General features: G+C 44.4%; 1 protein-coding gene across 1 annotated transcript; it reads right to left on the reverse strand.

Annotated features, from left to right (window-relative positions):
* Window positions 1-1220: 1220 nt before the first annotated feature.
* Window positions 1221-27709, reverse strand: LOC109908670 (collagen alpha-1(IX) chain-like). Its single transcript, XM_031793196.1, has 24 exons — window positions 27685-27709; window positions 27148-27277; window positions 24741-24987; window positions 24275-24424; window positions 23640-23720; window positions 22604-22702; window positions 15401-15472; window positions 12250-12303; window positions 11973-12044; window positions 11201-11257; window positions 10887-10940; window positions 10684-10737; window positions 10104-10157; window positions 9895-9948; window positions 9717-9770; window positions 9445-9498; window positions 7148-7201; window positions 6604-6729; window positions 6468-6503; window positions 6318-6362; window positions 5979-6045; window positions 5037-5231; window positions 1633-1719; window positions 1221-1429 (listed from the first exon to the last, which is right to left on the reverse strand). The coding sequence occupies exons 1-24, from the start codon at window positions 27707-27709 to the stop codon at window positions 1221-1223; spliced, it is 2130 nt and encodes a 709-aa protein (XP_031649056.1).
* Between the last annotated feature and the right edge of the window lie 27 nt (window positions 27710-27736).

The following is a 27736-nucleotide window of genomic DNA, read 5'->3' on the forward strand; positions in this document are numbered from 1 at the left end:
TCGATCCCAGGCTGTGTCGCAGCTGACCGTGACTGGGAGACCCATGAGGTGGCACACAATTGACCCAGTGCCATCTGGCTTAGGGGAGGGTTTGGCCAGCCGGGAAGTTGGAGAGTCCCATCGCGTTCCAGTGACTCTTGTGGTGGGCTGGGTGCATGCATTCTGACACGGTAGCCAGGTGTATGGTTGTGTTTTAGACGATGCATGGCTCTTGACCTTTGCTTCTCCCAAGTCCATATGGGAGTTGCAGTGATGGGACAAGACTGTAACTATCTATTGGATACCATGAAAAATGCCATGTTATATCTTCCCTGGAGGGCCAATATAAAAGAATGGATGGACGGTTTGTTCTAAAATGCTTCCCTAAAGGTAAAGGTAGCTGTTCACAAAAACAACTCACGGGTCTGATGTGCACTATTTACCAAACAAAACAGTTTATTACATTGTTAGAAAAAACAATAACAAGGAAAAACATGTGTACTCATACTGTACAACTTCTGTATAACATAGATTATCCTATGTTCAAGTGACTGAATGAAAACATGAACTACCAATATCTGTCTATGGCTCATCATGGTAGTGGACTTTTGCCGTTATTTATTGGTTCATTGATCAATATTGAAAATGAATGATTCCAATGCGCAGTTTGAGGTTTTGTTATTTGTGAAAGGCTGAACTTCATACTGTACATGGTGCTGGTGAGGACATTTTTCATGAATTTATTTAAACAAGGAATTAAACAGTACATGAATAGAAGTAAAATACATACAGTATTTACCTTTGTGTTAGTTGAAAACCAACACATTGCCCTGTCTGTCTACCTGAATCTGTGGGTATGAATGGAACAACATGAATTTAACAAAATTGTCATTTTAGAAGTTTGTGTAATTTGTCTTTGGGACAGCACTTGGGCCATGATGGGCCACTGATCAGTTTAAAGGCTAGCTTAAAATCAATAGCAACTGTCCTAGAATGCATAACATCAGATAAGCTCTCTCCACAAAAAAACGATGCATCAGTCTAAAAGATGAAAAGCTAGAAAAATATCTATACAGTATTCTAAATTACATTTGCCTTGTCTCTGTTTCTCTTTGGCTCTGTGGTGCGATGAGGGAGACATGTGAAGACTCCCATGTATTACCACTCCTGAACTGGGTACGTCACGCCATGTCTTGCTGCTGCTAGAGATGCAATGTGTTCTGAGCTTCTGCTTGTGTTCCTCACGGCCCCTTGCTGTAGCTGAAGGATTTCTTCCCCCCACTCATCATGTAGAGAGGTGGGGGCCTGCCTATACAGTTTGAGGGGTCACAATAGCCCGGGGCTCCTGTAGCTCCCCTCGAACCAGAGGCACCTGGGCTACCATTAACACCGTCTTTACCGGGAGCTCCATCTTTACCGTCCTTCCCGATGCCAGGGACGCCAGCCACACCTGACAAAGGATGAGGGAGATGATGGCAACAGGTACTGAACAATGCCTCATCATGTCTATGTGTGACCAACTGGGTTCAAACCCAGGTCTCTTGAGTGACACCAGACTGTGTGAGCCTGCTGAGCTAAAGCATTGGCATACACTTGAGGAGCTAAAATATTCAGGTGTTAGGCAGGATAAGAATGGGGGAGGGGTGATGTTACCTTGTGGGCCTCGCTCGCCTGGACTTCCTGGGATTCCCACTCCGTTTTCTCCCTTATGTCCTGTATCTCCCTTTACACCAGCGTCACCTACAGAGAAGAGGAAGACATTTCCTTTCACATGTTGTATATTGACTGTCTGAAATGGGCTATTATCGCCACAGGAGGTATTTATTTGTGTGTTTTTGTTTGTGTGTAGGTGTGTGTGCGTGCGTGCGAGTACATGCGTGGGTGTGTGTCAACTAAAGGGATGCAATTAAAAGGATTTAGCAGAGACGGATTTTGCTGTGTTGTCTGATTTAGCCCTGGATGTGAATGCATGACCCATCTACAAAGAACAAACACACTGGACCAGCTCTTTCAGAGCACTAAGCAGGGTTGGGGAGGTTACTTTCTAAATGTAATATGTTACAGTTATTAGTTACCTGTCCAAAATTGTAATCAGTAACTTTTGTATTATGAAAACTCAGTAATGTAATCAGATTACATTCAGTTACTTTTAGATTACTTTCCTCTTAAGAGGCATTATTATTATTATTATTATTATTATTATTATACAAATTGAACCACCTCTACTGCAGGATAAATATCAATGTTAAAGTTTACTTAGCTTAGCTACCATATATCGATGTTACATATTGCTTTATGGGTTGAATAGGTAGGTTTCTTCTAACCCATCGCTTTCTACTACATACAATAATACGATTAAATCATTTCTTTACATTAAAAACCAAAGTCTATCAGAATTCCAGTCATTCTAATAAATGTTATACCCCTTGATCTTCAAGAATAGGACTTGGAAATATGGAAGTATAGATTACCCAAATTGTTTACCTGAGCATAACCCCAAAACTAAGGACTTATTAGCCAGCTCTACTCTGTTGTTTATGATTTTGTTGTCATGGAGGACGGATTGGGCACATTGATTCAAGCTGAAAAATAAATGCTGTGCTCATGGAATGGCATGCTTTGAGCACTACTGAATAGTTATATTTACTTGTGAAAAATGAATGCCATATTCTGCATTTGCTTTTGGCCCATTGTTTACCTTTTTGTTGGTTACACTTTGATATCTTGATAATATGCAGCTGTTTAAAGGGCAAACCCACAGATGAAACAATTACTACTCACTTCACAGAACAGCGCAAACTGGCTCTAACCAGAATAGCAAGAGGCGTGGGAGGCCCCGGTGCATAACTGAGCAAGAGGACAAGTACATTAGAGTGTCTAGTTTGAGAAACAGACGCCTCACAAGTCCTCAACTGGCAGCTTCATTAAATAGTACCCGCAAAACACCAGTCTCAACATCAACAGTGAAGAGGCGACTCCAGGATGATGAACTTCTAGTCAGAGTTGCAAAGAAAAAGCCATTTCTCAGACTGGTCAATAAAAAGAAAATATTAAGATGGGCAAAATGACACAGAAACTGGACAGAGGAACTCTGCCTAGAAGGCCAGCAACCCGGAGTCGCCTCTTCACTGTTGACGTTGAGACTGGTGTTTTTTACTATTTAATGAACCTGCCAGTTGAGGACTTGTGAGGCATCTGTTTCTCAAACTAGACACTCTAATGTACTTGTCCTCTTGCTCAGTTGTGCACTAGGGCCTCCCACTCCTCTTTCTATTCTGGTTAGGGCCAGTTTGCACTGTTCTGTGAAGGGAATAGTACACAAAGCTGTATGAGATCTTCAGTTTCTTGGCAATTTCTCGCTTGAAATAGCCTTCATTTCTCAGAACAAGAATAGACTGACGAGTTTCAGAAGAAAGTTCTTTGTTTCTGGCCATTTTGAGCCTGTAATCGAACCCACATATGCTGATGAACCCACATATGCTGATACTCCAGATACTCAACTAGTCTAAAGAAGGCCAGTTTTATTGCTTCTTTAATAATCAGAACAACAGTTTTCAGCTGTGCTAACATAATTGCAAAAGGGTTTTCTAATGATCAATTAGCCGTTTAAAATGATAAACTTGGATTAGCTAACACAACGTGCCATTGGAACAGAGGAGTGATGGTTGCTGATAATGGGCCTCTGTACGTCTATGTAGATATTCCATTAAAAAATCTGCCGTTTCCAGCTACAATAGTCATTTACAACATTAACAATGTCTACACTATATTTCTGATCATTTTGATGTTATTTTAATGGACCAAAAAAATATGCTTTTCTTTCAAAAACAAGGACATTTCTAAGTGACCACAAACTTTTGAACAGTCATATATTTATATATATATATATATGTGTGTGTGTAATTATCCAAAAATGTATGTAGCAACTATATATTGCCCCTTTAAGTTTTTCAAAAGTGTGTGAGTTTGAACATGTGTCCATTAGGCCTATAGATGTATTTTTTTTAGAAAGCACCACTTTTATTTCATAGGCTGGGATCCGCACTGTGCAGCTGTTGCAAGAGCGCATTTTTCACTGGCTGTCCACTGGTTTCAAAAACAATGATTGATACGCAGCTTAAACTTCTTGAATTCAACCATTATTTGGTTCAAATACAACCATTATTGGGTTCAAATACACATTTAGATTTGTGAACAGCCATCCACAACAACCACAATCCATAAAGCTCAAATAGCTAAATGAGAGAGCAGCAGTGTGATTCACATCAATGCGCCATGTAGATATCAATAATAAGTGATATCCGTATCGCCGTAGACTAAACCACTGCTGTCATCCTTACCTCCAAGCCTTTTTTCAAGTTGGATAATCTTTGGATGCCGACAGCAGTCATACCATCGGAAGACAGCTTGGACTGTAGCCTAAAAAATCCTATTCCTGATCTTTCCTGAGATCCATCAAACCCATTTGGTGTGTCATCATAGTGGTCTCTAACTTCTGGTCAGACTCGCTCAGGTGGAACAAACTTAAACTTGCGTCTTTTTTCAATGCTGATTTGAATGTCTTTGAGAAAAGAGAGGTGTCCAAATCTCCTTTCTGAATTTAAAAATCATCCTTGAATTAATCATTTAGCTTTTAAAAGTATCACTAACATGATTACAATATTTTAGCTGGTAACGTAACATGTAATCCGTTATTCCACAACCCTGGCACTAAGCTGCTGTACTGTGGCGAACCTGTAGGCCAGACAATGCAGTATTTCTCAAAAATATGTAAATAGGTTTAAATAGATTGCATCCATCAGTACGGCTGTGGGCCCTCTACAGAAATACACTATAATGGACAAATAGAAGGCCTAACTATTTGTACTGTGTCTATACTTTCCTGGTTGTAGTTTCTATGTTCTCTACCGTACACAATGAAATGGCCATTTCCAAGATGGCCGAAGTATTCCATTGGAATGATCAGTTCTTTATACATTTCACCTTTATCTAGCAAGTTATTGATACATAATTCCCCCGTTACCTTTGATAATCTTTGGGTATCCACCTAGTCCTACCTTGTTTTCCAGGTGTGCCTGGTAACCCAAAGTATCCAGGTGGTCCCTTCATTCCCATCAGTCCTCTGGGACCGGCCTCTCCTGCAGTCCCTGCTGGGCCCGGTGGACCTGCGGGGCCCCGCAGTCCTGCCATGCCAGGGGCCCCGATCGCTGCTGGTTTCTTTAGGACCTCTTTCTTAAACTCTGCTAAGTGTTCTAGATGGAGAGAATTATTCAAATGTCAGTTGAACAAAGCACCCTACATGTCAGCCTGCCTTAAATGATTGTTACAGTGTGTAGGCTACACAATATTCACGTACCTTCAACAATTGCTGAGCATAGTTCGCGAAGTTTGATATCATTCATTTTAGGACCCTATTGGGTTTGGAAGGGTGAAAAGTATATTAATTAACACCTGTGTCTTTTACAGTCATCCTTCATTTGCTTGGAAGAAGGTAATTACAGGTAGGCTTCTAGGCCGAGGTTAAAGGTAATTACAGGTAGACCTCTAGGCCCAGGTTAAAGGTAATTACAGGTAGGCTTCTAGGCCCAGGTTAAAGGTAATTACAGGTAGGCCTCTAGGCCCAGGTTAAAGGTTATTACAGGTAGGCCTCTAGGCCCAGGTTAAAGGTAATTACAGGTAGGCCTCTAGGCCCAGGTTAAAGGTAATTACAAGTAGGCCTCTAGGCCCAGGTTAAAGGTAATTACAGGTAGGCCTCTAGGCTCAGGTTAAAGGTAATTACAGGTAGACCTCTAGGCCCAGGTTAAAGGTAATTACAGGTAGGCCTCTAGGCCCAGGTTAAAGGTACTTACAGGTAGACCGCTAGGCCCAGGTTAAAGGTACTTACAGGTAGGCCTCTAGGCCCAGGTTAAAGGTACTTACAGGTAGGCCTCTAGGCCCAGGTGATCCATGTAACCCTCTCTCTCCCTCCAGTCCATTGGATCCCTGGGGACCGGTCAAACCCTCATGACCCGGCTGCCCTGGTCTACCATTTTCCCCGGTATATCCCCTCATGCCCTTCTCTCCAACCTAGAGGTGAGTGGACAACACAACACAACTTAAATGTTAACTGTATACCATACAGCATTCAATTATTCCACCACCAACCAACCAATTGATTAACCAACCAATCAACCAATCAATTAAACTGTGACATTGTTCTGTACCTCTCCTTTGATTCCAGGAACACCAGAAGGACCCTATAAAACAACAATAATCGACTGAATTAGGACCATTGTAGTCACTACAATACAGGGGAATACTAAAGCTAGATCAAATGTATCTCTCAGTAGAACATATACCTGGTCTCCCTTGACTCCAGAATTGCCTGTAAGACCTGGATCACCCTGAGGATAGAGGTAAGATTGTCAATACAGATACTGTATCTTACAAAATAATACTGTCTCATTGTTCACATGATATATGGTATTGATGTGAATCCATGGACTTACTTCACTTCCCTTTGGGCCATTGGGACCAATAGGGCCCTAGGAACAAGACACAGGAAATTAGAAGTCATTCAAACCCCTTCCTCTACAAACTGACAACTATTACTAAAACAATAAACTACTACACATCAGGACTCACTTGGTCTCCCTTGTATCCAGTGTGACCCTTCAGTCCCTTTTCACCAGTGTCACCTTTGTCCCCTTTGTCACCCTGCATGCCTGTATCACCTGTGACCCCCACTGGTCCCTGCTTTCCTGTCTCGCCCTGGGGAGAGTGAAGCAGGATCAATAAGACTCATGGTTATCATTAAAGGTACTCTAATAAGTGTGGGTTTAAGGAGTTTAGCTGTCATTGTTACCGTCAGACAGGGATTGTTATTGATGAGCAGTATGCATGACAATCATAGTTGAATATATGAATAAAAAAATACTACTGTCATGTAGATTTAATAACAGACTATTATAAACTGTTGCAATTGAATAAAATGTAAATAATTGTCAACTTACAGTAGTTCCTTTGTCTCCTGGTTTCCCATCTTCTCCTGCTGTTCCAGTTGTCCCCTAAACAAACGATATATAGTCTATTTAAGCATCTTAAGCACCATCAGTAGAATATGGATCCACAATCATGGCTAGCAGTGTTGAGTGATAGTAAACACTTAAGTGTGAAATTAGATACTCACTGTTTTCCCAGGAACTCCGATTGGTCCTACTGGTCCGTCAGCTCCTGTGTCACCCTGCACAAAAAGCATACTGTTAACAATAGACAAACACAAGGAATGAAACTGTATCCAAGACACGCACACACACAGACACACACAAGCACACATTTTTACCTTGGCACCTCCAGCTCCAACAAGCCCCTGCTTTCCTGGGAAGCCCTGCAGAAACGTCACACACAGGATATCCTCAGAATACCGTACAGTATGTTGTTATTTTTGAGAGCATTACAACATAAGGGATGGACTACATCCTTGTTGTGATGTTTCTGTTGATTCTGTTTCCCCTGCTATGACCTCTGACCTGTATAAACCTACAGGTTTTATTAATCTGGTCTGCAGTGTGGTTTGACTAGAAGGCAACCAACCAATCTATTGATTTTCCTAGCTTTTGCTTTCCTTTTAATACCAACAAAAGGTAATCTAATTTATAATTATATTCTTAGATTAATTATATTTATCTTATACAAACGTCAAAGATGAATATTAGACTCACTGGAATTCCGACGACACCCCTGATTCCTACAGTCCCAGGAACGCCAGCTTCTCCCTGTTGGAAAGACAGGTATGTTCACAGGATAACAGACTGATTTCTTGACAGATCTTGTGAGACTGGATATATTCTCTTTATTTAAACTATACTAACTAACTAAACTGAACTATATATACAGTTGAAGTTGGAAGTTAACATACACTTAGGTTGGAGTCAATAAAACACATTTTTCAACCACTCCAAAAGTTTCTTGTTAACAAACTATAGTTGCGGCAAGTCGGTTAGGACATCTACTTTGTGCATGACACAAGACATTTTTCCAACAATTGTTTACAGACAGATTATTTAACTTATAATGAACTGTTGGAAAAATCCAGAAAATTATGTGATGGCTTTAGAAGCTTCTGATAGGCTAATTGACATAATTTAAGTCAATTGGAGGTGTACCTGTGGATGTATTTCAAGGTCTACCTTCAAACTCAGTGCCTCTTTGCTTGACATCATGGGAAAATCAAAAGAAATCAGCCAAAACCTCAGAAAAAAATTGTGGACCTCCACAAGTCTGGTTCATCCTTGGGAGCAATTTCCAAATGCCTGAAGGTACCATGTTCATCTGTACAAACAATAGTATGCAAGTATAAACACCATGGGACCATGCTGCCGTCATAACGCTCAGAACGGAGACACGTTCTGTCTCCTAGAGATGAACGTACTTTGGTAAGAAAAGTGCAAATCAATCCCAGAACAACAGCAAAGGACCTTGTGAAGATGCTGGAGGAAACAGGTACAAAAGTATCTATATCCACAGTAAAACAAGTCCTATAGCGACATAAACTGAAAGGCCGCTCTGCAAGGAAGAGGCCACTGTTCCAAAACCGCCATAAAAAAGCCAGACTACGGTTTACAACTGCACATGGGGACAAAGATCTTACTTTTTGTCCTCTGGTCTGAAGAAAAAAATTGAACTGTTTGGCCATAATGACCATCGTTATGTTTGGAGGATAAAGGGGAGGCTTGCAAGCCGAAGAACACCATCCCAACCGTGAAGCAAGGGGGTGGCAGCATCATGTTGTGGGGGTACTTTGCTGCAGGAGGGACTGGTGCACTTCACAAAATAGATGGCATTATGAGGAAGCAAATTATGTGGATATATTGAAGCAACATCTCCAGACATCAGTCAGGAAGTTAAAGCTTGGTCGCAAATGAGTCTTCCAAATGGACAATGACCCCAAGCATTCTTCCAAAGTTGTGGCAAAATGGCTTAAGGACAAGAAAGTCAAGGTATTGGAGTGGCCATCACAAAGCCCTGACCTCAATCCTAAAGAAAATGTGTTGGCAGTACTGAAAAAGCATGTGCGAGCAAGGAGGCCTGCAAACCTGACTCAGTTACCCCAGCTCTGTCAGGAGAAATAGTCCAAAATTCACCCAACTTATTGTGGGAAGGTTGTGGAACACTACCCGAAACATAAGACCCAAGTTAAACAATTTAAAGGCAATTCTACCAAATACTAAGTGAGTATGTAAACTTCTGACCCACTGGGAATGTGATGAAAGAGACAAAAGCTGAAATAAATCATTCTCTCTCCTATTATTCTGACATTTCACAATCTTAAAATAAAGTGGTTATCCAAACTGAGCTAAAACAGCGCATTTTTATTCAGATCAAATGTCAGGAATTGTGAAAAATGGGTTTAAATGTATTTGGCTCAGGTGTTTGTAAACTTCCCACTTCAACTGTATGTACAGTAGCCATAAAACGTAGACTGACCTTAGCTCCATCCACTCCAGGGAGTCCATCCATGCCATCTGCCCCAGGAGTACCCTGTAATCACAGTTCATCATTGACCACAACAACAACAACAGCAACAAAACCCCAGCATCATAATCACACTCATAAAAAATATGGGCGATGTTACAAAATATGAATTGTTCAGGTCAATCTAACTATACAACTAACACTACAAAAGGATCCTGCATCCATCTGATGACTTATTACTAAAGAAATAAGATCAATTTATGTTGTATTGTTTGTTTACTCACAGTGTCTCCCTTTGCACCAACAGGACCCTGATCTCCCTGAGGACCGATGGCTCCCTGAGAAACGCCCACGCAAAGAACCATGCAACAATTTAGTTGAACAGAAAGGCTTGGAACCAAACCATATTCAGAAAGCCCAGTAAAAACACTAGAGATACTGTAGAAGAGAGGAGATACTCACATCATCGCCTTTTTCTCCCTCCAGACCCTGACGTCCACGAATGCCCTCCATACCCTAACAGAAAACAAGTAGTCACTGCAGAACATAATGGCAGACATTTTGGAAAACATCGTTCAGCCCTAGGTAATGTCAACCACAGTCTGTCCTCCAGTCATTGATTGAAAATGGCAGTTATAATTGACGGAGTTGATTAAATGAGCAGTGCTTACAGGAGAACCCGGTGGTCCGGTGGGTCCTGGGATGCCGTTGAAACCAGGGGGACCCTGGGAGGAGGAGAGAACACGCACGGTGAGTTTTAGACCCTAAACACTAAAGTAGAACATTCACAAGACTTGTAGTAAATATTGTTTTAAACCCTTACCCTGTCCCCTTTATCTCCAGGACTACCAGGAAAACCAATAGTACCTCTTTGTCCCTGGAATGCATTACAGATGTGAAAATGTATTATACTTAGTAGGATTGACAGTGATGCACAGCAAAAACTTTAAACAGTTATAAATGGCTGGTTGTATGACCAATTTGACTTGAAGCAGAAAATCTTGTGTATCATCTCTGAATGTGCATTTTGTGCTTTAGGCAGAAATCTTATGTAACATTATAATATGCTCCAAATACCAATTTCCGTTAGAGGCAGAAATGTCGGCATTCTCACTACCTATGTTCTGCTTGGAACAGGAAAAATAGGTATAGAAAATACAAAACAAGTGACTGGGATTTTCGATACCAGACAGTGAAGTAGAATATCAGCCTGTATGTGTTGGTATCTTTCAGAGCAAGGACGGTTCTTACATCATCTCCCATCTTGCCTGTTAGGCCCTGCACCCCAGATGGTCCTGGCTCACCCTGTGGATTAGCAACATTGGAAAAACACAAATACTCACATCTAGCGATTTGTGTGCTTGAATAATCACCCTAAGCACCCAATGTACTTCAGCACATTGTCAAACATCACACTTTTTTCACTAAACATTAGAATTGATTGCTTGTCATACCTTTTGTCCAGCTTCCCCTGCAGCTCCATTATCACCTGGTAATCCCTTGTGTCCCTGGAGATGACATAACAATGCAGTTCAGACTGCATATCATCAACTATCAGAAGCTCACATTGGTGGTTCATACAGTCATTCTACTCCTACAATGTAAAGCGCTCTGAGCGTCTGGATAAGCCGTACATCAATCCATTCAATTATCAGATACTGGTATCAGAGACAACCAGTGGCCACAATGGTGTGAGTAATGATAAGGGATCTTTTCCCCAAAGCCAGGTATGGAATTTCATTCAGTGTCCGTCACTAAGATTCCTCACCTTCATCCCTGACAACCCTGGGTTTCCCTGTGGTCCAGCTGGACAGGCAGCAGGGCACTGCAGACAAATGTAGACAGACACAGATATAACATTATCACTACACCTGCAGGGGGCTCACCTCCTCGATAGCCACTGACTGAAGAATACTATAGCTACCAATGTTCCAATGCAGATTTGTCAGAATTAAAGGGCAGCAGCAACAACAGTGTCCAAGGGAAGTGTGAATTAGGCTGAAGTGTAGTTATTGCAACAACATTCGGCTGAACCACCTAGTCCCACCCTCTAGCAGACCCTGTGAAAGTTGGTTTAACCCTGAGAAAGGTGATAAAAAGAGACTCACATCATCCCCACTCCCCTCAGCTTTTCCAGCCCCAGGTGGTCCCTTGAAGACAACAGAGTGAGTGACACAGTACATATCTCTGTGGAGTGACATCTAAAGCAGAGTTTAGAAGTCCACAAACACTACAGCAAAGATCTTTGAGGCTGTGCAATCAATGTCCATTAATGCAGAAGTGATACTGATTATCACTCTGCGTCAGGGTTAGATGCCACCCTAAAAGTTGGAGAGGACTCTTATGACCATATTAATTGAATAAATAGTTATAGGTTAATTAATGAGAAAGACCAAAGAGACAAAGCCATAACAGAGAGGAATATCGGTCAAGACTCCAAGTCGTAAAAACAGAGGTCAATTCACACAGAGAGGATACAGATGTTGAATTCACCAATTTCAGGTTAGATCCAGAAGTCAGAGGTTAGCATCAGTGCTTACCACAGGTCCAGGTGGTCCTGGTAGACCAGTGGGACCAGGGAGACCCAGACCCCCTCTAGGCCCAGGGGGACCCTGATAACAATATGGACTGTTACAGTTATACATGAAACACACAGAGAATGTCCTACTAGACACAGTTACACACATGTTACAAAATCGTCCACAAACTATCAAAAGGAGCAATGATAAAGTGCACTATGACTGCTATGACACGTAGTGTCTATTTATTCAGTCATTACTAAAGTCATTACTATGGGATCCTTATTTGAACACTGACCTCAGGCCCAATGTTCCCCTCGTCTCCTGGAGTTCCTGCTTTCCCAGGTGGGCCCTGTAGGGAGCGACATACACAATGTGACTATTCTATAGCCCGTTAGTAGCCCGTTAGTAGGGCTGGATTAAACTACTGTATGCTGTCTTAATGCTGTTTAGAACGCGGGGTGAAGACGATGTAAAGATGTTGAAGAGTTTGTAGTACATACGGGAGGCCCAGCTGTCTCAGGGCCCTGGGAAATGAGAGAAAAAGCGATCAGCTACATCCACTTATTTAGCTATAGAAATGAAGCGGTCTGACATGTTCCATGGCTTGACGGCTATAAATATCAGCAAAATGTTCCCATTAATATATAATGATCTAAAAATAGTGAATACTTACGGGAGAGCCTGCTGGTCCAGGAAAACCTTGAAGTCCCTGTTATTAGACACAGAACAGTACAATATTAGTTAACACTGTCCCTGCTGTTAAAGTTATTAGCAACATATTTTCTTTAGTAGGTTCTGGGAAGAAAAGTAACTCACTCTCTCACCCACAGGTCCTCTTGGGCCCATTGAACCAGGCAGTCCCTTCATTAAAAATATGAGAAATCATTGATCTACAAACTAAAACATTCTCTCTCCACTAGTTTGAATTCTAATAATATCAGTTGAGGGGTGGAAAGATGCTGTAAACGGTTCAATGGCCAAAGCTAATACATAAGGTGATAGTGAACAACCTTGTCTTGCTCCACAAGGCAAAATAGAGGGTTGAGTGTGGTACATGTTGTGTGTGGTACAAGTTGAGTGTGTGACAGGTAGTGTGTGTGGTACAGGTTGAGTGTGTGACAGGTAGTGTGTGTGGTACAGCTTGAGTGTGGTACAGGTTGAGTGTGGTACATGTAGTGTGTGTGGTACAGGTTGAGTGTGTGGTACAAGTTGAGTGTGTGACAGGTAGTGTGTGTGTGGTACAGGTAGTGTGTGGTACAGGTTGAGTGTGTGTGGTACAGGTAGTGTGTGGTACAGGTAGTGTGTGTGGTACAGCTTGAGTGTGATACAGGTTGAGTGTGTGGTACAGGTTGTGTGTGGTACAGCTTGTGTGTGGTACAGGTTGAGTGTGTGGTACAGGTTGAGTGTGGTACAGGTAGTGTGGGTAGTACAGGTTGAGGGTGTGGTACAGGTTGAGTGTGGTACAGCGTGTGTGTGGTACAAGTTGAGTGTGTGACAGGTAGTGTGTGTGTGGTACAGGTAGTGTGTGGTACAGGTTGAGTGTGTGTGGTACAGGTAGTGTGTGGTGCAGGTAGTGTGTGTGGTACAGCTTGAGTGTGATACAGGTTGAGTGTGTGGTACAGGTTGTGTGTGGTACAGCTTGTGTGTGGTACAGGTTGAGTGTGTGGTACAGGTTGAGTGTGGTACAGGTTGAGTGTGTGGTACAGATTGAGTGTGTGGTACAGGTTGAGTGTGGTACAGATAGTGTGGGTAGTACAGGTTGAGGGTGTGGTACAGGTTGAGTGTGGTACAGCTTGTGTGTGCTACAAGTTGAGTGTGTGACAGGTAGTATGTGTGTGGTACAGGTAGTGTGTGGTACAGGTTGAGTGTGTGTGTGTGGTACAGGTAGTGTGTGTGGTACAGCTTGAGTGTGATACAGGTTGAGTGTGTGGTACAGGTAGTGTGGGTAGTACAGGTTGAGGGTGTGGTACAGGTTGAGCGTGGTACAGCTTGTGTGTGGTACAGGTTGAGTGTATGGTACAGGTTGAGTGTGTGGTACAGGTTGAGTGTGGTACAAATAGTGTGGGTGGTACAGGTTGAGTGTGTGGTACATGTTGAGTGTGTGACAGGTAGTGTGTGTGTGGTACAAGTTGAGTGTGTGACAGGTAGTGTGTGTGTGGTACAGGTTGAGTGTGTGGTACAGGTTGAGTGTGTGACAGGTAGTGTGTGTATGGTACAAGTTGAGTGTGTGACAGGTAGTGTGTGTGGCACAGGTAGTGTGTGGTACAGGCAGTGTGTGGTACAGGCAGTGTGTGTGGTACAGGTTGTGTGTGGTAGAGGTAGTGTGGGTGGTACAGGTTGTGTGTGGTACAGGTTGTGTGTGGTACAGGTAGTGTGTGTGGTACAGGTTGAGTGTGTGGTACAGGTTGAGTGTGTGACAGGTAGTGTGTGTTGTACAAGTTGAGTGTGTGACAGGTAGTGTGTGTGTGGTACAGGTAGTGTGTGATACAGGTCGTGTGTGTGGTACAGGTAGTGTGTGTGGTACAGGTTGTGTGTGGTACAAGTTGTGTGTGTGACAGGTTGAGTGTATGACAGGTAGTGTGTGGTACAGGTTGAGTGTGTGACAGGTAGTGTGTGTGTGGTACAGGTTGAGTGTGTGACAGGTAGTGTGTGTGTGGTAACAGATTGAGTGTGTGGTACAGGTTGAGTGTGTGACAGGTAGTGTGTGTGTGGTACAGGTTGAGTGTGACAGGTAGTGTGTGTGGTACAGGGAGTGTTTGTGTGGTACAGGTTGAGTGTGTGACAGGTAGTGTGTGTGGTACAGGTTGAGTGTGTGTGGTACAGGTAGTGTGTGGTACAGGTAGTGTGTGGTACAGGTTGAGTGTGTGGTACAGATTGAGTGTGTGACAGGTAGTGTGTGTTGTACAAGTTGAGTGTGTGACAGGTAGTGTGTGTGTGGTACAGGTAGTGTGTGGTACAGGTCGTGTGTGGTACAGGTCGTGTGTGTGGTACAGGTAGTGTGTGTGGTACAGGTTGTGTGTGGTACAGGTAGTGTGTGGTACAGGTCGTGTGTGGTACAGGTCGTGTGTGTGGTACAGGTTGTGTGTGGTACAAGTTGAGTGTGTGACAGGTAGTGTGTGTGTGGTACAGGTTGAGTGTGGTACAGGTTGAGTGTGTGACAGGTAGTGTGTGTGTGGTACAAATTGAGTGTGTGGTACAGGTTGAGTGTGTGACAGGTAGTGTGTGTGGTACAGGTTGAGTGTGTGACAGGTAGTGTGTGTGGTACAGGTAATGTGTGTGGTACAGGTTGAGTGTGTGACAGGTAGTGTGTGTAGTACAGGTTGAGTGTATGACAGGTAGTGTGTGTGGTACAGGTTGAGTGTGTGACAGGAAGTGTTTGGTACAGGTTGAGTGTGTGACAGGTAGTGTGTGTTGTGTTTGGTACAGTAGGAAGTAGAGATACATACAGAAGCTCCTGGTAAGCCAGGCAGGCCTCTCTGTCCAGGCAAACCGATCTCCCCCTGGTCACCTTTGGCCCCCTGAGTTACAGACACAACAGACGGCTGAGTTAAAGACACAACAGACGGCTGAGTTACAGACACAACAGACGGCTGAGTTAAAGACACAACAGACGGCTGAGTTAAAGACACAACAGACGGCTGAGTTAAAGACACAACAGACGGCTGAGTTACAGACACAACAGACGGCTGAGTTACAGACACAACAGACGGCTGAGTTACAGACACAACAGACGGCTGAGTTAAAGACACAACAGACGGCTGAGTTACAGACACAACAGATGGCTGAGTTACAGACACAACAGACGGCCGAGTTAAAGACACAACAGACGGCTGAGTTACAGACACAACAGATGGCTGAGTTACAGACACAACAGATGGCTGAGTTACAGACACAACAGACGGCCGAGTTAAAGACACAACAGACGGCTGAGTTACAGACACAACAGACGGCCGAGTTAAAGACACAACAGATGGCTGAGTTAAAGACACAACAGACGGCTGAGTTACAGACACAACCGATGGCTGAGTTACAGACACAACGGACGGCTGAGTTACAGACACAACTGACGGCTGAGTTACAGACACAACAGACGGCAGAGTTACAGACACAACAGAAGGCTGAGTTACAGACACAACAGATGGCTGAGTTAAAGACACAACAGACGGCTGAGATACAGACACAACAGATGGCTGAGTTAAAGACACAACAGACGGCTGAGTTACAGACACAACAGACGGCTGAGTTAAAGACACAACAGACGGCTGAGTTACAGACACAACTGACGGCTGAGTTACAGACACAACAGACGGCTGAGTTACAGACACAACAGAAGGCTGAGTTACAGACACAACAGATGGCTGAGTTAAAGACACAACAGACGGCTGAGATACAGACACAACAGATGGCTGAGTTAAAGACACAACAGACGGCTGAGTTACAGACACAACAGACGGCTGAGTTAAAGACACAACAGACGGCTGAGTTACAGACACAACAGACGGCTGAGTTACAGACACAACAGATGGCTGAGTTAAAGACACAACAGAAGGCTGAGTTACAGACACAACAGACGGCTGAGTTAAAGACACAACAGAAGGCTGAGTTAAAGACACAACAGACGGCTGAGTTACAGACACAACAGACGGCTGAGTTACAGACACAACAGACGGCTGAGTTACAGACACAACAGACGGCTGAGTTAAAGACACAACAGACGGCTGAGTTACAGACACAACAGATGGCTGAGTTACAGACACAACAGACGGCCGAGTTAAAGACACAACAGACGGCTGAGTTACAGACACAACAGATGGCTGAGTTACAGACACAACAGATGGCTGAGTTACAGACACAACAGACGGCCGAGTTAAAGACACAACAGACGGCTGAGTTACAGACACAACAGACGGCCGAGTTAAAGACACAACAGATGGCTGAGTTAAAGACACAACAGAAGGCTGAGTTACAGACACAACAGACGGCTGAGTTAAAGACACAACAGAAGGCTGAGTTAAAGACACAACAGACGGCTGAGTTACAGACACAACAAACGGCTGAGTTACAGACACAACAGACGGCTGAGTTACAGACACAACAGACGGCTGAGTTAAAGACACAACAGACGGCTGAGTTACAGACACAACAGATGGCTGAGTTACAGACACAACAGACGGCCGAGTTAAAGACACAACAGACGGCTGAGTTACAGACACAACAGATGGCTGAGTTACAGACACAACAGATGGCTGAGTTACAGACACAACAGACGGCCGAGTTAAAGACACAACAGACGGCTGAGTTACAGACACAACAGACGGCCGAGTTAAAGACACAACAGATGGCTGAGTTAAAGACACAACAGACGGCTGAGTTACAGACACAACCGATGGCTGAGTTACAGACACAACGGACGGCTGAGTTACAGACACAACTGACGGCTGAGTTACAGACACAACAGACGGCAGAGTTACAGACACAACAGAAGGCTGAGTTACAGACACAACAGATGGCTGAGTTAAAGACACAACAGACGGCTGAGATACAGACACAACAGATGGCTGAGTTAAAGACACAACAGACGGCTGAGTTACAGACACAACAGACGGCTGAGTTAAAGACACAACAGACGGCTGAGTTACAGACACAACTGACGGCTGAGTTACAGACACAACAGACGGCTGAGTTACAGACACAACAGAAGGCTGAGTTACAGACACAACAGATGGCTGAGTTAAAGACACAACAGACGGCTGAGATACAGACACAACAGATGGCTGAGTTAAAGACACAACAGACGGCTGAGTTACAGACACAACAGACGGCTGAGTTAAAGACACAACAGACGGCTGAGTTACAGACACAACAGACGGCTGAGTTACAGACACAACAGATGGCTGAGTTAAAGACACAACAGAAGGCTGAGTTACAGACACAACAGACGGCTGAGTTAAAGACACAACAGAAGGCTGAGTTAAAGACACAACAGACGGCTGAGTTACAGACACAACAGATGGCTGAGTTACAGACACAACAGGCGGCTGAGTTAAAGACACAACAGACGGCTGAGTTAAAGACACAACAGACGGCTGAGTTAAAGACACAACAGAAGGCTGAGTTACAGACACAACAGACGGCTGAGTTAAAGACACAACAGAAGGCTGAGTTACAGACACAACAGACGGCTGAGTTAAAGACACAACAGAAGGCTGAGTTACAGACACAACAGACGGCTGAGTTAAAGACACAACAGACGGCTAAGTTACAGACACAACAGACGGCTGAGTTACAGACACAACAGACGGCTGGGTTAAAGACACAACAGATGTCTGAGTTACAGACACAACAGACGGCTGAGTTACAGACACAACAGATGGCTGAGTTAAAGACACAACAGACGGCTGAGTTACAGACACAACCGATGGCTGAGTTACAGACACAACAGACGGCTGAGTTACAGACACAACAGAAGGCTGAGTTACAGACACAACAGATGGCTGAGTTAAAGACACAACAGACGGCTGAGTTACAGACACAACAGATGGCTGAGTTAAAGACACAACAGACGGCTGAGTTACAGACACAACAGATGGCTGAGTTAAAGACACAACCGACGGCTGAGTTACAGACACAACAGACGGCTGAGTTACAGACACAACAGACGGCTGAGTTACAGACACAACAGACGGCTGAGTTACAGCCACAACATACGGCTGAGTTACAGACACAACAGACGGCTGAGTTACAGACACAACAGACGGCCGAGTTAAAGACACAACAGATGGCTGAGTTACAGACACAACAGACGGCTGAGTTACAGACACAACAGACTGCTGAGTTACAGACACAACAGAAGGCTGAGTTACAGACACAACGGATGGCTGAGTTACAGACACAACAGACGGCTGAGTTACAGACACACCAGACGGCTGAGTTACAGACACAACAGACGGCTGAGTTACAGACACAACCGACGGCTGAGTTACAGACACAACAGACGGCTGAGTTACAGACACAACAGACGGCTGAGTTACAGACACAACAGACGGCTGAGTTACAGCCACAACATACGGCTGAGTTACAGACACAACAGACGGCTGAGTTACAGACACAACAGACGGCCGAGTTAAAGACACAACAGATGGCTGAGTTACAGACACAACAGACGGCTGAGTTACAGACACAACAGACTGCTGAGTTACAGACACAACAGAAGGCTGAGTTACAGACACAACGGATGGCTGAGTTACAGACACAACAGACGGCTGAGTTACAGACACAACAGACTGCTGAGTTACAGACACAACAGAAGGCTGAGTTAAAGACACAACAGACGGCTGAGTTACAGACACAACAGACGGCTGAGTTACAGACACAACAGACGGCTGAGTTACAGACACAACAGACGGCTGAGTTAAAGACACAACAGACGGCTGAGTTACAGACACAACAGATGGCTGAGTTACAGACACAACAGACGGCCGAGTTAAAGACACAACAGACGGCTGAGTTACAGACACAACAGATGGCTGAGTTACAGACACAACAGATGGCTGAGTTACAGACACAACAGACGGCCGAGTTAAAGACACAACAGACGGCTGAGTTACAGACACAACAGACGGCCGAGTTAAAGACACAACAGATGGCTGAGTTAAAGACACAACAGAAGGCTGAGTTACAGACACAACAGACGGCTGAGTTAAAGACACAACAGAAGGCTGAGTTAAAGACACAACAGACGGCTGAGTTACAGACACAACAGACGGCTGAGTTACAGACACAACAGACGGCTGAGTTACAGACACAACAGACGGCTGAGTTAAAGACACAACAGACGGCTGAGTTACAGACACAACAGATGGCTGAGTTACAGACACAACAGACGGCCGAGTTAAAGACACAACAGACGGCTGAGTTACAGACACAACAGATGGCTGAGTTACAGACACAACAGATGGCTGAGTTACAGACACAACAGACGGCCGAGTTAAAGACACAACAGACGGCTGAGTTACAGACACAACAGACGGCCGAGTTAAAGACACAACAGATGGCTGAGTTAAAGACACAACAGACGGCTGAGTTACAGACACAACCGATGGCTGAGTTACAGACACAACGGACGGCTGAGTTACAGACACAACTGACGGCTGAGTTACAGACACAACAGACGGCAGAGTTACAGACACAACAGAAGGCTGAGTTACAGACACAACAGATGGCTGAGTTAAAGACACAACAGACGGCTGAGATACAGACACAACAGATGGCTGAGTTAAAGACACAACAGACGGCTGAGTTACAGACACAACAGACGGCTGAGTTAAAGACACAACAGACGGCTGAGTTACAGACACAACTGACGGCTGAGTTACAGACACAACAGACGGCTGAGTTACAGACACAACAGAAGGCTGAGTTACAGACACAACAGATGGCTGAGTTAAAGACACAACAGACGGCTGAGATACAGACACAACAGATGGCTGAGTTAAAGACACAACAGACGGCTGAGTTACAGACACAACAGACGGCTGAGTTAAAGACACAACAGACGGCTGAGTTACAGACACAACAGACGGCTGAGTTACAGACACAACAGATGGCTGAGTTAAAGACACAACAGAAGGCTGAGTTACAGACACAACAGACGGCTGAGTTAAAGACACAACAGAAGGCTGAGTTAAAGACACAACAGACGGCTGAGTTACAGACACAACAGATGGCTGAGTTACAGACACAACAGGCGGCTGAGTTAAAGACACAACAGACGGCTGAGTTAAAGACACAACAGACGGCTGAGTTAAAGACACAACAGAAGGCTGAGTTACAGACACAACAGACGGCTGAGTTAAAGACACAACAGAAGGCTGAGTTACAGACACAACAGACGGCTGAGTTAAAGACACAACAGAAGGCTGAGTTACAGACACAACAGACGGCTGAGTTAAAGACACAACAGACGGCTAAGTTACAGACACAACAGACGGCTGAGTTACAGACACAACAGACGGCTGGGTTAAAGACACAACAGATGTCTGAGTTACAGACACAACAGACGGCTGAGTTACAGACACAACAGATGGCTGAGTTAAAGACACAACAGACGGCTGAGTTACAGACACAACCGATGGCTGAGTTACAGACACAACAGACGGCTGAGTTACAGACACAACAGAAGGCTGAGTTACAGACACAACAGATGGCTGAGTTAAAGACACAACAGACGGCTGAGTTACAGACACAACAGATGGCTGAGTTAAAGACACAACAGACGGCTGAGTTACAGACACAACAGATGGCTGAGTTAAAGACACAACCGACGGCTGAGTTACAGACACAACAGACGGCTGAGTTACAGACACAACAGACGGCTGAGTTACAGACACAACAGACGGCTGAGTTACAGCCACAACATACGGCTGAGTTACAGACACAACAGACGGCTGAGTTACAGACACAACAGACGGCCGAGTTAAAGACACAACAGATGGCTGAGTTACAGACACAACAGACGGCTGAGTTACAGACACAACAGACTGCTGAGTTACAGACACAACAGAAGGCTGAGTTACAGACACAACGGATGGCTGAGTTACAGACACAACAGACGGCTGAGTTACAGACACACCAGACGGCTGAGTTACAGACACAACAGACGGCTGAGTTACAGACACAACCGACGGCTGAGTTACAGACACAACAGACGGCTGAGTTACAGACACAACAGACGGCTGAGTTACAGACACAACAGACGGCTGAGTTACAGCCACAACATACGGCTGAGTTACAGACACAACAGACGGCTGAGTTACAGACACAACAGACGGCCGAGTTAAAGACACAACAGATGGCTGAGTTACAGACACAACAGACGGCTGAGTTACAGACACAACAGACTGCTGAGTTACAGACACAACAGAAGGCTGAGTTACAGACACAACGGATGGCTGAGTTACAGACACAACAGACGGCTGAGTTACAGACACACCAGACGGCTGAGTTACAGACACAACAGACGGCTGAGTTACAGACACAACAGATGGCTGAGTTACAGACACAACAGACGGCTGAGTTACAGACACAACCAAAGCCACACGTAGCAGACACAACAAAAGCTAAGTATTGCTCTGTACACAGAGAAATCTGACAAACAGATTTATCATCCATCTGCATTGCTCGTCACCGTTGCTAAGATACACCGTGGCAGTGCCGGTCAGCGTTTAACTTAATCAATGAAAGATGTGCAATTTTCATCAGGACAGACAGAGAGACATAAAGGGAAGGCAGGGTGGAGGAGAGAACACTGATCTATTTTTTGCAGCTAAATTGATTGTAAGTAATGACATAGGTTAAGCTGCAGGATGGAAACAAAGAGCTAAATAAATACTAAGATAATGAAACACATTTAATAATATGACATCTCCTACTTACAGTAGTGCCAGCACTGCCAGGTGAACCTGGAAGGCCCTACAAGTAAAAATAAAGACATTGGTTATCCATCCTAGTCATTGAGAATAGAGAATCAAGAAAAATGTTTACTGTCTGTCGAATATGCTGTTTGCGGCAATATCCAGCATGGTAAATGACATAATGCGATGGTTCATTTTTCATTCTATATGTAGTTTAGTTGGGGTGGATAGACTTACATCTCTCCCGTCTCTGCCATCCTCTCCGTGTGGCCCCCGGGGCCCCTCAGGGCCAGTGGAACCGGGAGGGCCAGGGACAGGGACAGGCTTGGGGTCAGGCTGGATGGGGAAGAGACAACACAGTCGATGAGTACATGACAAGGACTGAAGGCCACTCTGAGGGGAGTGAAGAAATGTCTTACTCCAGCCAGAGTTTGATTGTGCTACTATAGTAACAAAGCATCGAGGCAATCAGGCAACAGAGCATTGAAGTAGATTATTTGCCCCAAAAACACCAAGAAAAAAAGAAGGTAGAAAAGATAAATACCTCAGCATTGGCATACATCTGAAGAAGCAAGAGAAATAAGAAACATGTAGAGTTAGTGAAGTAGTCACACCACCTTCACCCAAAGTGTCGGGAGAAGCTAAAGCACCTGTCCAAAAACAATAGCTGTGAGCAGAATCATATAGGCCCTATCTATGGCTCTGGCTGTGAGCATTTCATGCTGTCATTGACATCCAGAACCCCATAGGAAACCTATAGTCCCTGTAGTATACAGCCCCCCTGTACCATTTTAGTGTTGGCGTACTGAAAAGACACTGCTGTACGCAGAAAAGCTACCCTCAAAGCTAGAGGGAATAGACCCTTGTCAAATTGATAGACACATTTGCATCATAAAGACAGACGGGAGCTTTTCAGTCTATGGGACAATAGGACTCTGCCCACTCATAACAACATGTACTCTAATCTACAGTTCTGACCCGAGGAATCAGACTTTAATGTGCTGCCAAAATGGAACCACTTTATGAAATGTGTCTAGTCCAAATTGAGAGTGAGAGCTGCCAGTATTCCCTCTACATGAACAGAAGTGCTTATTTGACATATTGATTGTGATCATGGCACTCCTACAACGGTGTAACAGGCCATCCTATCTCTTCACCATTTTGCAGGTGCAGATTCACAGAAGCCAGTTAGTGAAAGTTATGTTGCTGGTCAATATGAACCTAAAAACCAAAGCAAGTAAAGCCCAGGTGGAGCCTGGGTTGTTGTTGTTACCTCTATGGCAGGCAGCTCCTGGCAGTTCTCTCTATTGGCTCTCTTTGGGTCGCAATGGATCAGCATCCACTGGAGTTCAAACTAGAACGAGACAATGGCCTGATATGGATCATTTAACATAGCATAGCATAGAATAGCATGGCATGGTTAAACATGACGTGACCTAACATTTTTCAACTTCAATCAAATATTTTTGGGATAGAATCATATGACACTGAAACTATACCTATGCTTGCCTATGGTACAGTTCCTATAGCTCTCTCTACGAGCTGAAAGTGTTTCGAGCTGGCATTTTCCTCTAGGGAGATTTTTGAATAGTGGAACATGATTTTGCGGCAGTGGAACCCCACTGAGCTGCAGTTCTGCTATTGTGGCAGCACTTTAGAATTACAGCCTTGCTCAGCACACATATAAACCCATATCCTGTATGGTAGAAGAGCTTCACAGACTCATATTATAACGCTTACTGTATAACATACAGGGGGAACCAATACCTTCTCAGCCTTAGCCTGGTCCCAGATCTGTTTGTGCGGTCTTGCCAACTCATATGGTTATTGTCATCCCAAACAACGACCACAAGAGTTGGCAATACAGCACAAACCAATCTGGGAACAGGCTATCCCTGCCCCACTCACCACAACAGAAGCATCAGCATCAACGTCCAGCCTCCCAATAAGTGTATCTCCCTCGGTGTTGACGGGGCCTTTGCCCTTGATAGGCTTCTTGTCCACGGGCTGACAGTCCACATACAGGGTGACCTGGTCTCTCTCCACTCCAATCATCATCTGTAAGGATATGCTATAGGGTTACTGTTGTTGATCCTCAGGGGCCACCGCAATTCATGTCATTAGGAGACTGATAGCTAAATAAACAATTTTTGAAAATGCTAATTTGGTAATCAGTCACTAATACATTGAACCAGATGTAGGGTTGCACATTTCCAGTAACGTTCTCAAAATTCCCAGGCTTTCCAGAGTTTCCTGCTAATTCATTCCTGATTCTGGGAATCTTCCATCTGGGATTTCTGGAAAAACTGGGAATTTTGGGATAGTTACTAGATTTTGTAATGTGAACCAGGAGTACCATCAGTAATTCCATCACCTTGTGCCACTTGGTGTTGAACAACACAGAGAGCCCTGGGAAGGTGACGGTCTGCAGGTTGCCATCCTGGCCCATCAGGAAGTACTCCAGCGCTTGCTGGTCTCCATTTAGCCTGAGCCCCGCCTGCTTCCGGCCGTCCTCATCCACTACCTGCCACACGTTCCACACCTTGTTCACCGTGTTCTTGATCATACGGAACGTGACCATGACGGAGTACTCGTCAGGGAAACCCCGGGGGAAGTTGAGCCTGGGTGGAGAAGAACAGAAGATGAAGATGAGTAAGAGAGGGAGGAGGAGAGGAAAGGGTTGACACATGAAGGAGACCTCAACAGGGAAGCCCCGGGGGAAGTTCATCCTCAGTGGGAGAAGGATGGATGGACAGAGAAAAGGGTTCAAACTTATCTTTACAAAATCGTCATTTGAATAATTCTCATAAAGAATGCATTTTAGTTAGAGTCATAGAGAAGAGGTCACCGAGGGCGACGTTTCGCAGTGAGTAAAACAAAAAAGCAGCTTTCCATCACACACAGTTTGGTTCTATGATTTCAGATCTCTGACGTTGGCTGTTGTCAAAGACACTCATCATCACAAAGCAGAGGTAAAACTGCTGCAGGCCACGATCACAAAGCATCACACACAGCGCTTCAGTTGGCTCCCAGCTCCTCACGCCCACCATAACATTATGAATGGAGACATCAATCAAACCCTAACACTATTATGTTAAAGCTCTCCATCCCTCACACTTTCTCTCTCTCTATCCTCCATCTCTCTCTGTCTCTAACGCATGATGCATTCATAACGCAACAGTTCCAATTACTCCAAAGGAACAATGAGGCCCTTTATTTTCCAAATCAAACCCTTCTGTTTTAAACAGAAGCAGAGCCCCAGTGGCTCTGATCAACAGATCAACCAATCAGTCGACCCGTCTCAGTTTCTAACATGCAGACTGCTCTCCGGTCTCTCCAGTCTCTCCAGTCCGAAACCTCTAGGCTGGTATTCATTAAGTGTCTCAGATGCTGATCTCAGATCAGGGCCCCTCCGGTCAAATCATTAATACCTCAAAGGGAAAACTGATCCTAGAGCAGAACTCCTACTTAAAGATTTAGGAATACGAGCCCTGGGGATTTAACTAGCCAGGCCAAGGGCTCCATAGGTGGTGCCTTTATGGACGGTAGCTGCAGAGCTGCAGTCGGCTTGTAAATAGATCAAGACAAGGCAATAAAGAAGGAGTTTCCTGTAACCCAATAAAACAAATGAAGACCACTCACTCTAACGTTCCTGCTGTGTGCCTGTGTGTGTGTGTGTGTGTGTGTGTGTGTGTGTGTGTGTGTGTGTGTGTGTGTGTGTGTGTGTGTGTGTGTGTGTGTGTGTGTGTGTGTGTGTGTTAAGTGCACCTTGGGAGAAAGTCTCTCACAGCCTAGGCCAGAGTTTGAAGTGTGTTGTGTTGTAGGCCTCTATCCCCTGCAGTGGTAAGGGAACGAGTATCGGAAAGGAACCCCTCTGACAACAGACTTCAAAGCCCAGACAGACTGGCCACTGGACTCAGAGGGATACATGTTTTTGGGATTAGCGTCACGTTGTCCTGAGTGGCATGAGGCAGACTGGGACCTGTCAGTATGTTACACAACAGAATGTGTAAACAGGCCCGCTACAGGTCATTAGCCAGACCAGACCAGACCAGACCACCAGTGAAACACCGGAGGACAGCTGTAGTTATGTAAAAAAGGGTTACCACCTGACAACAACTTCTGGCCTACTGAGCAATGTGCAAACGGTCTAAACTGAAAACGGCAGATTGTGTAGTGGTTTTAGATCAAACAAATTACAGGGTACCGTGCCATTCTAGAGGATCCCCACACATTCACTGCTTGATCTAGGCAAGACACACACTCAAACACAAACAGACACACACAGTCTCTCTTCACACAGGAATCTTTTGATTCCCAGAATCCTTTATGAGCACAGACAGGAACAAGAGAATAAAACTACAACTAAGAATGCAGCATAATGAAATATGTCTCTTTGTGTTTCGAGGAGGAGATATTTCATGGATACAGTGGGGTCTGGGGGTGGGGGTTCCCCCCTCGTCGCCAAGAGATGCCAAATAGGTTCAGACATGTTGTTCTCAGCCAATTACAAGCTGTTTCCCAGTGTGATAACACCTGTCAGGAACCTATAATAATACCACACCTGCATTGACCCAGGGGAAAGCATTTATTTGTGTGTGTGTGTGTGTGTGTGTGTGTGTGTGTGTGTGTGTGTGTGTGTGTGTGTGTGTGTGTGTGTGTGTGTGGGGGGGTGTGTGTGTGTGTGTGTGTGTGTATGTGTGTGTGTATGTGCGTGTGTGTGTGTGTGTTTAGCTATTATATGTGTGTTGCTCGTTCTGGTTTCTTCATTCTTTCTTTACCTGGTAGGAATCTGGAAGTTGGCCTCTTTATCGAGGCGGTAGGCCACCTGGAGAGGAGTGGAGCCCTCCACTTTCCTCACGCCCTTCAGAGGAATAACGTCCAACTGGAACTGGGTGATCAGATCAAACCCTAAAAGAGAGGTAAACTGATTTTCAGACATGTCCTGTATCGTTCTGAATAAAGGACGTGTTAAATTACTGTACATATATAGTCATTCTGGTGAAGTATACGTTATATACTGTGTTCCAGGAGTAGAAAAAGAAACAATGCACATCTGATTGACAGATACTGTTTTTTTTTGTATATTTCTGGTTCACATTCTAGTTTGCAACAAGTCACGTGAAGTGGACATTTTGGAATTTCGGTGTTGTCGCACTTTACTAAGTTCAACGGTTTATTCTTATTTCATACTCTGTATAAAACACTGGGTGCAGTGATAAAACTAGCATATTATTGTAATTAGTTGTTCTCTTGCCTGGGCTGGCAACACATAGTACAACATGTTCTTTGAAGGCAGCTAGTACATCTGTTCCTACCAGAGCGCTGGTACACAATTAACATCTTGCTGAGCTAGAATTGTTCCTACTA

Source organism: Oncorhynchus kisutch, linkage group LG17 (genome assembly GCF_002021735.2).
Source record: "Oncorhynchus kisutch isolate 150728-3 linkage group LG17, Okis_V2, whole genome shotgun sequence".
Lineage (NCBI taxonomy): Eukaryota > Metazoa > Chordata > Actinopteri > Salmoniformes > Salmonidae > Oncorhynchus > Oncorhynchus kisutch.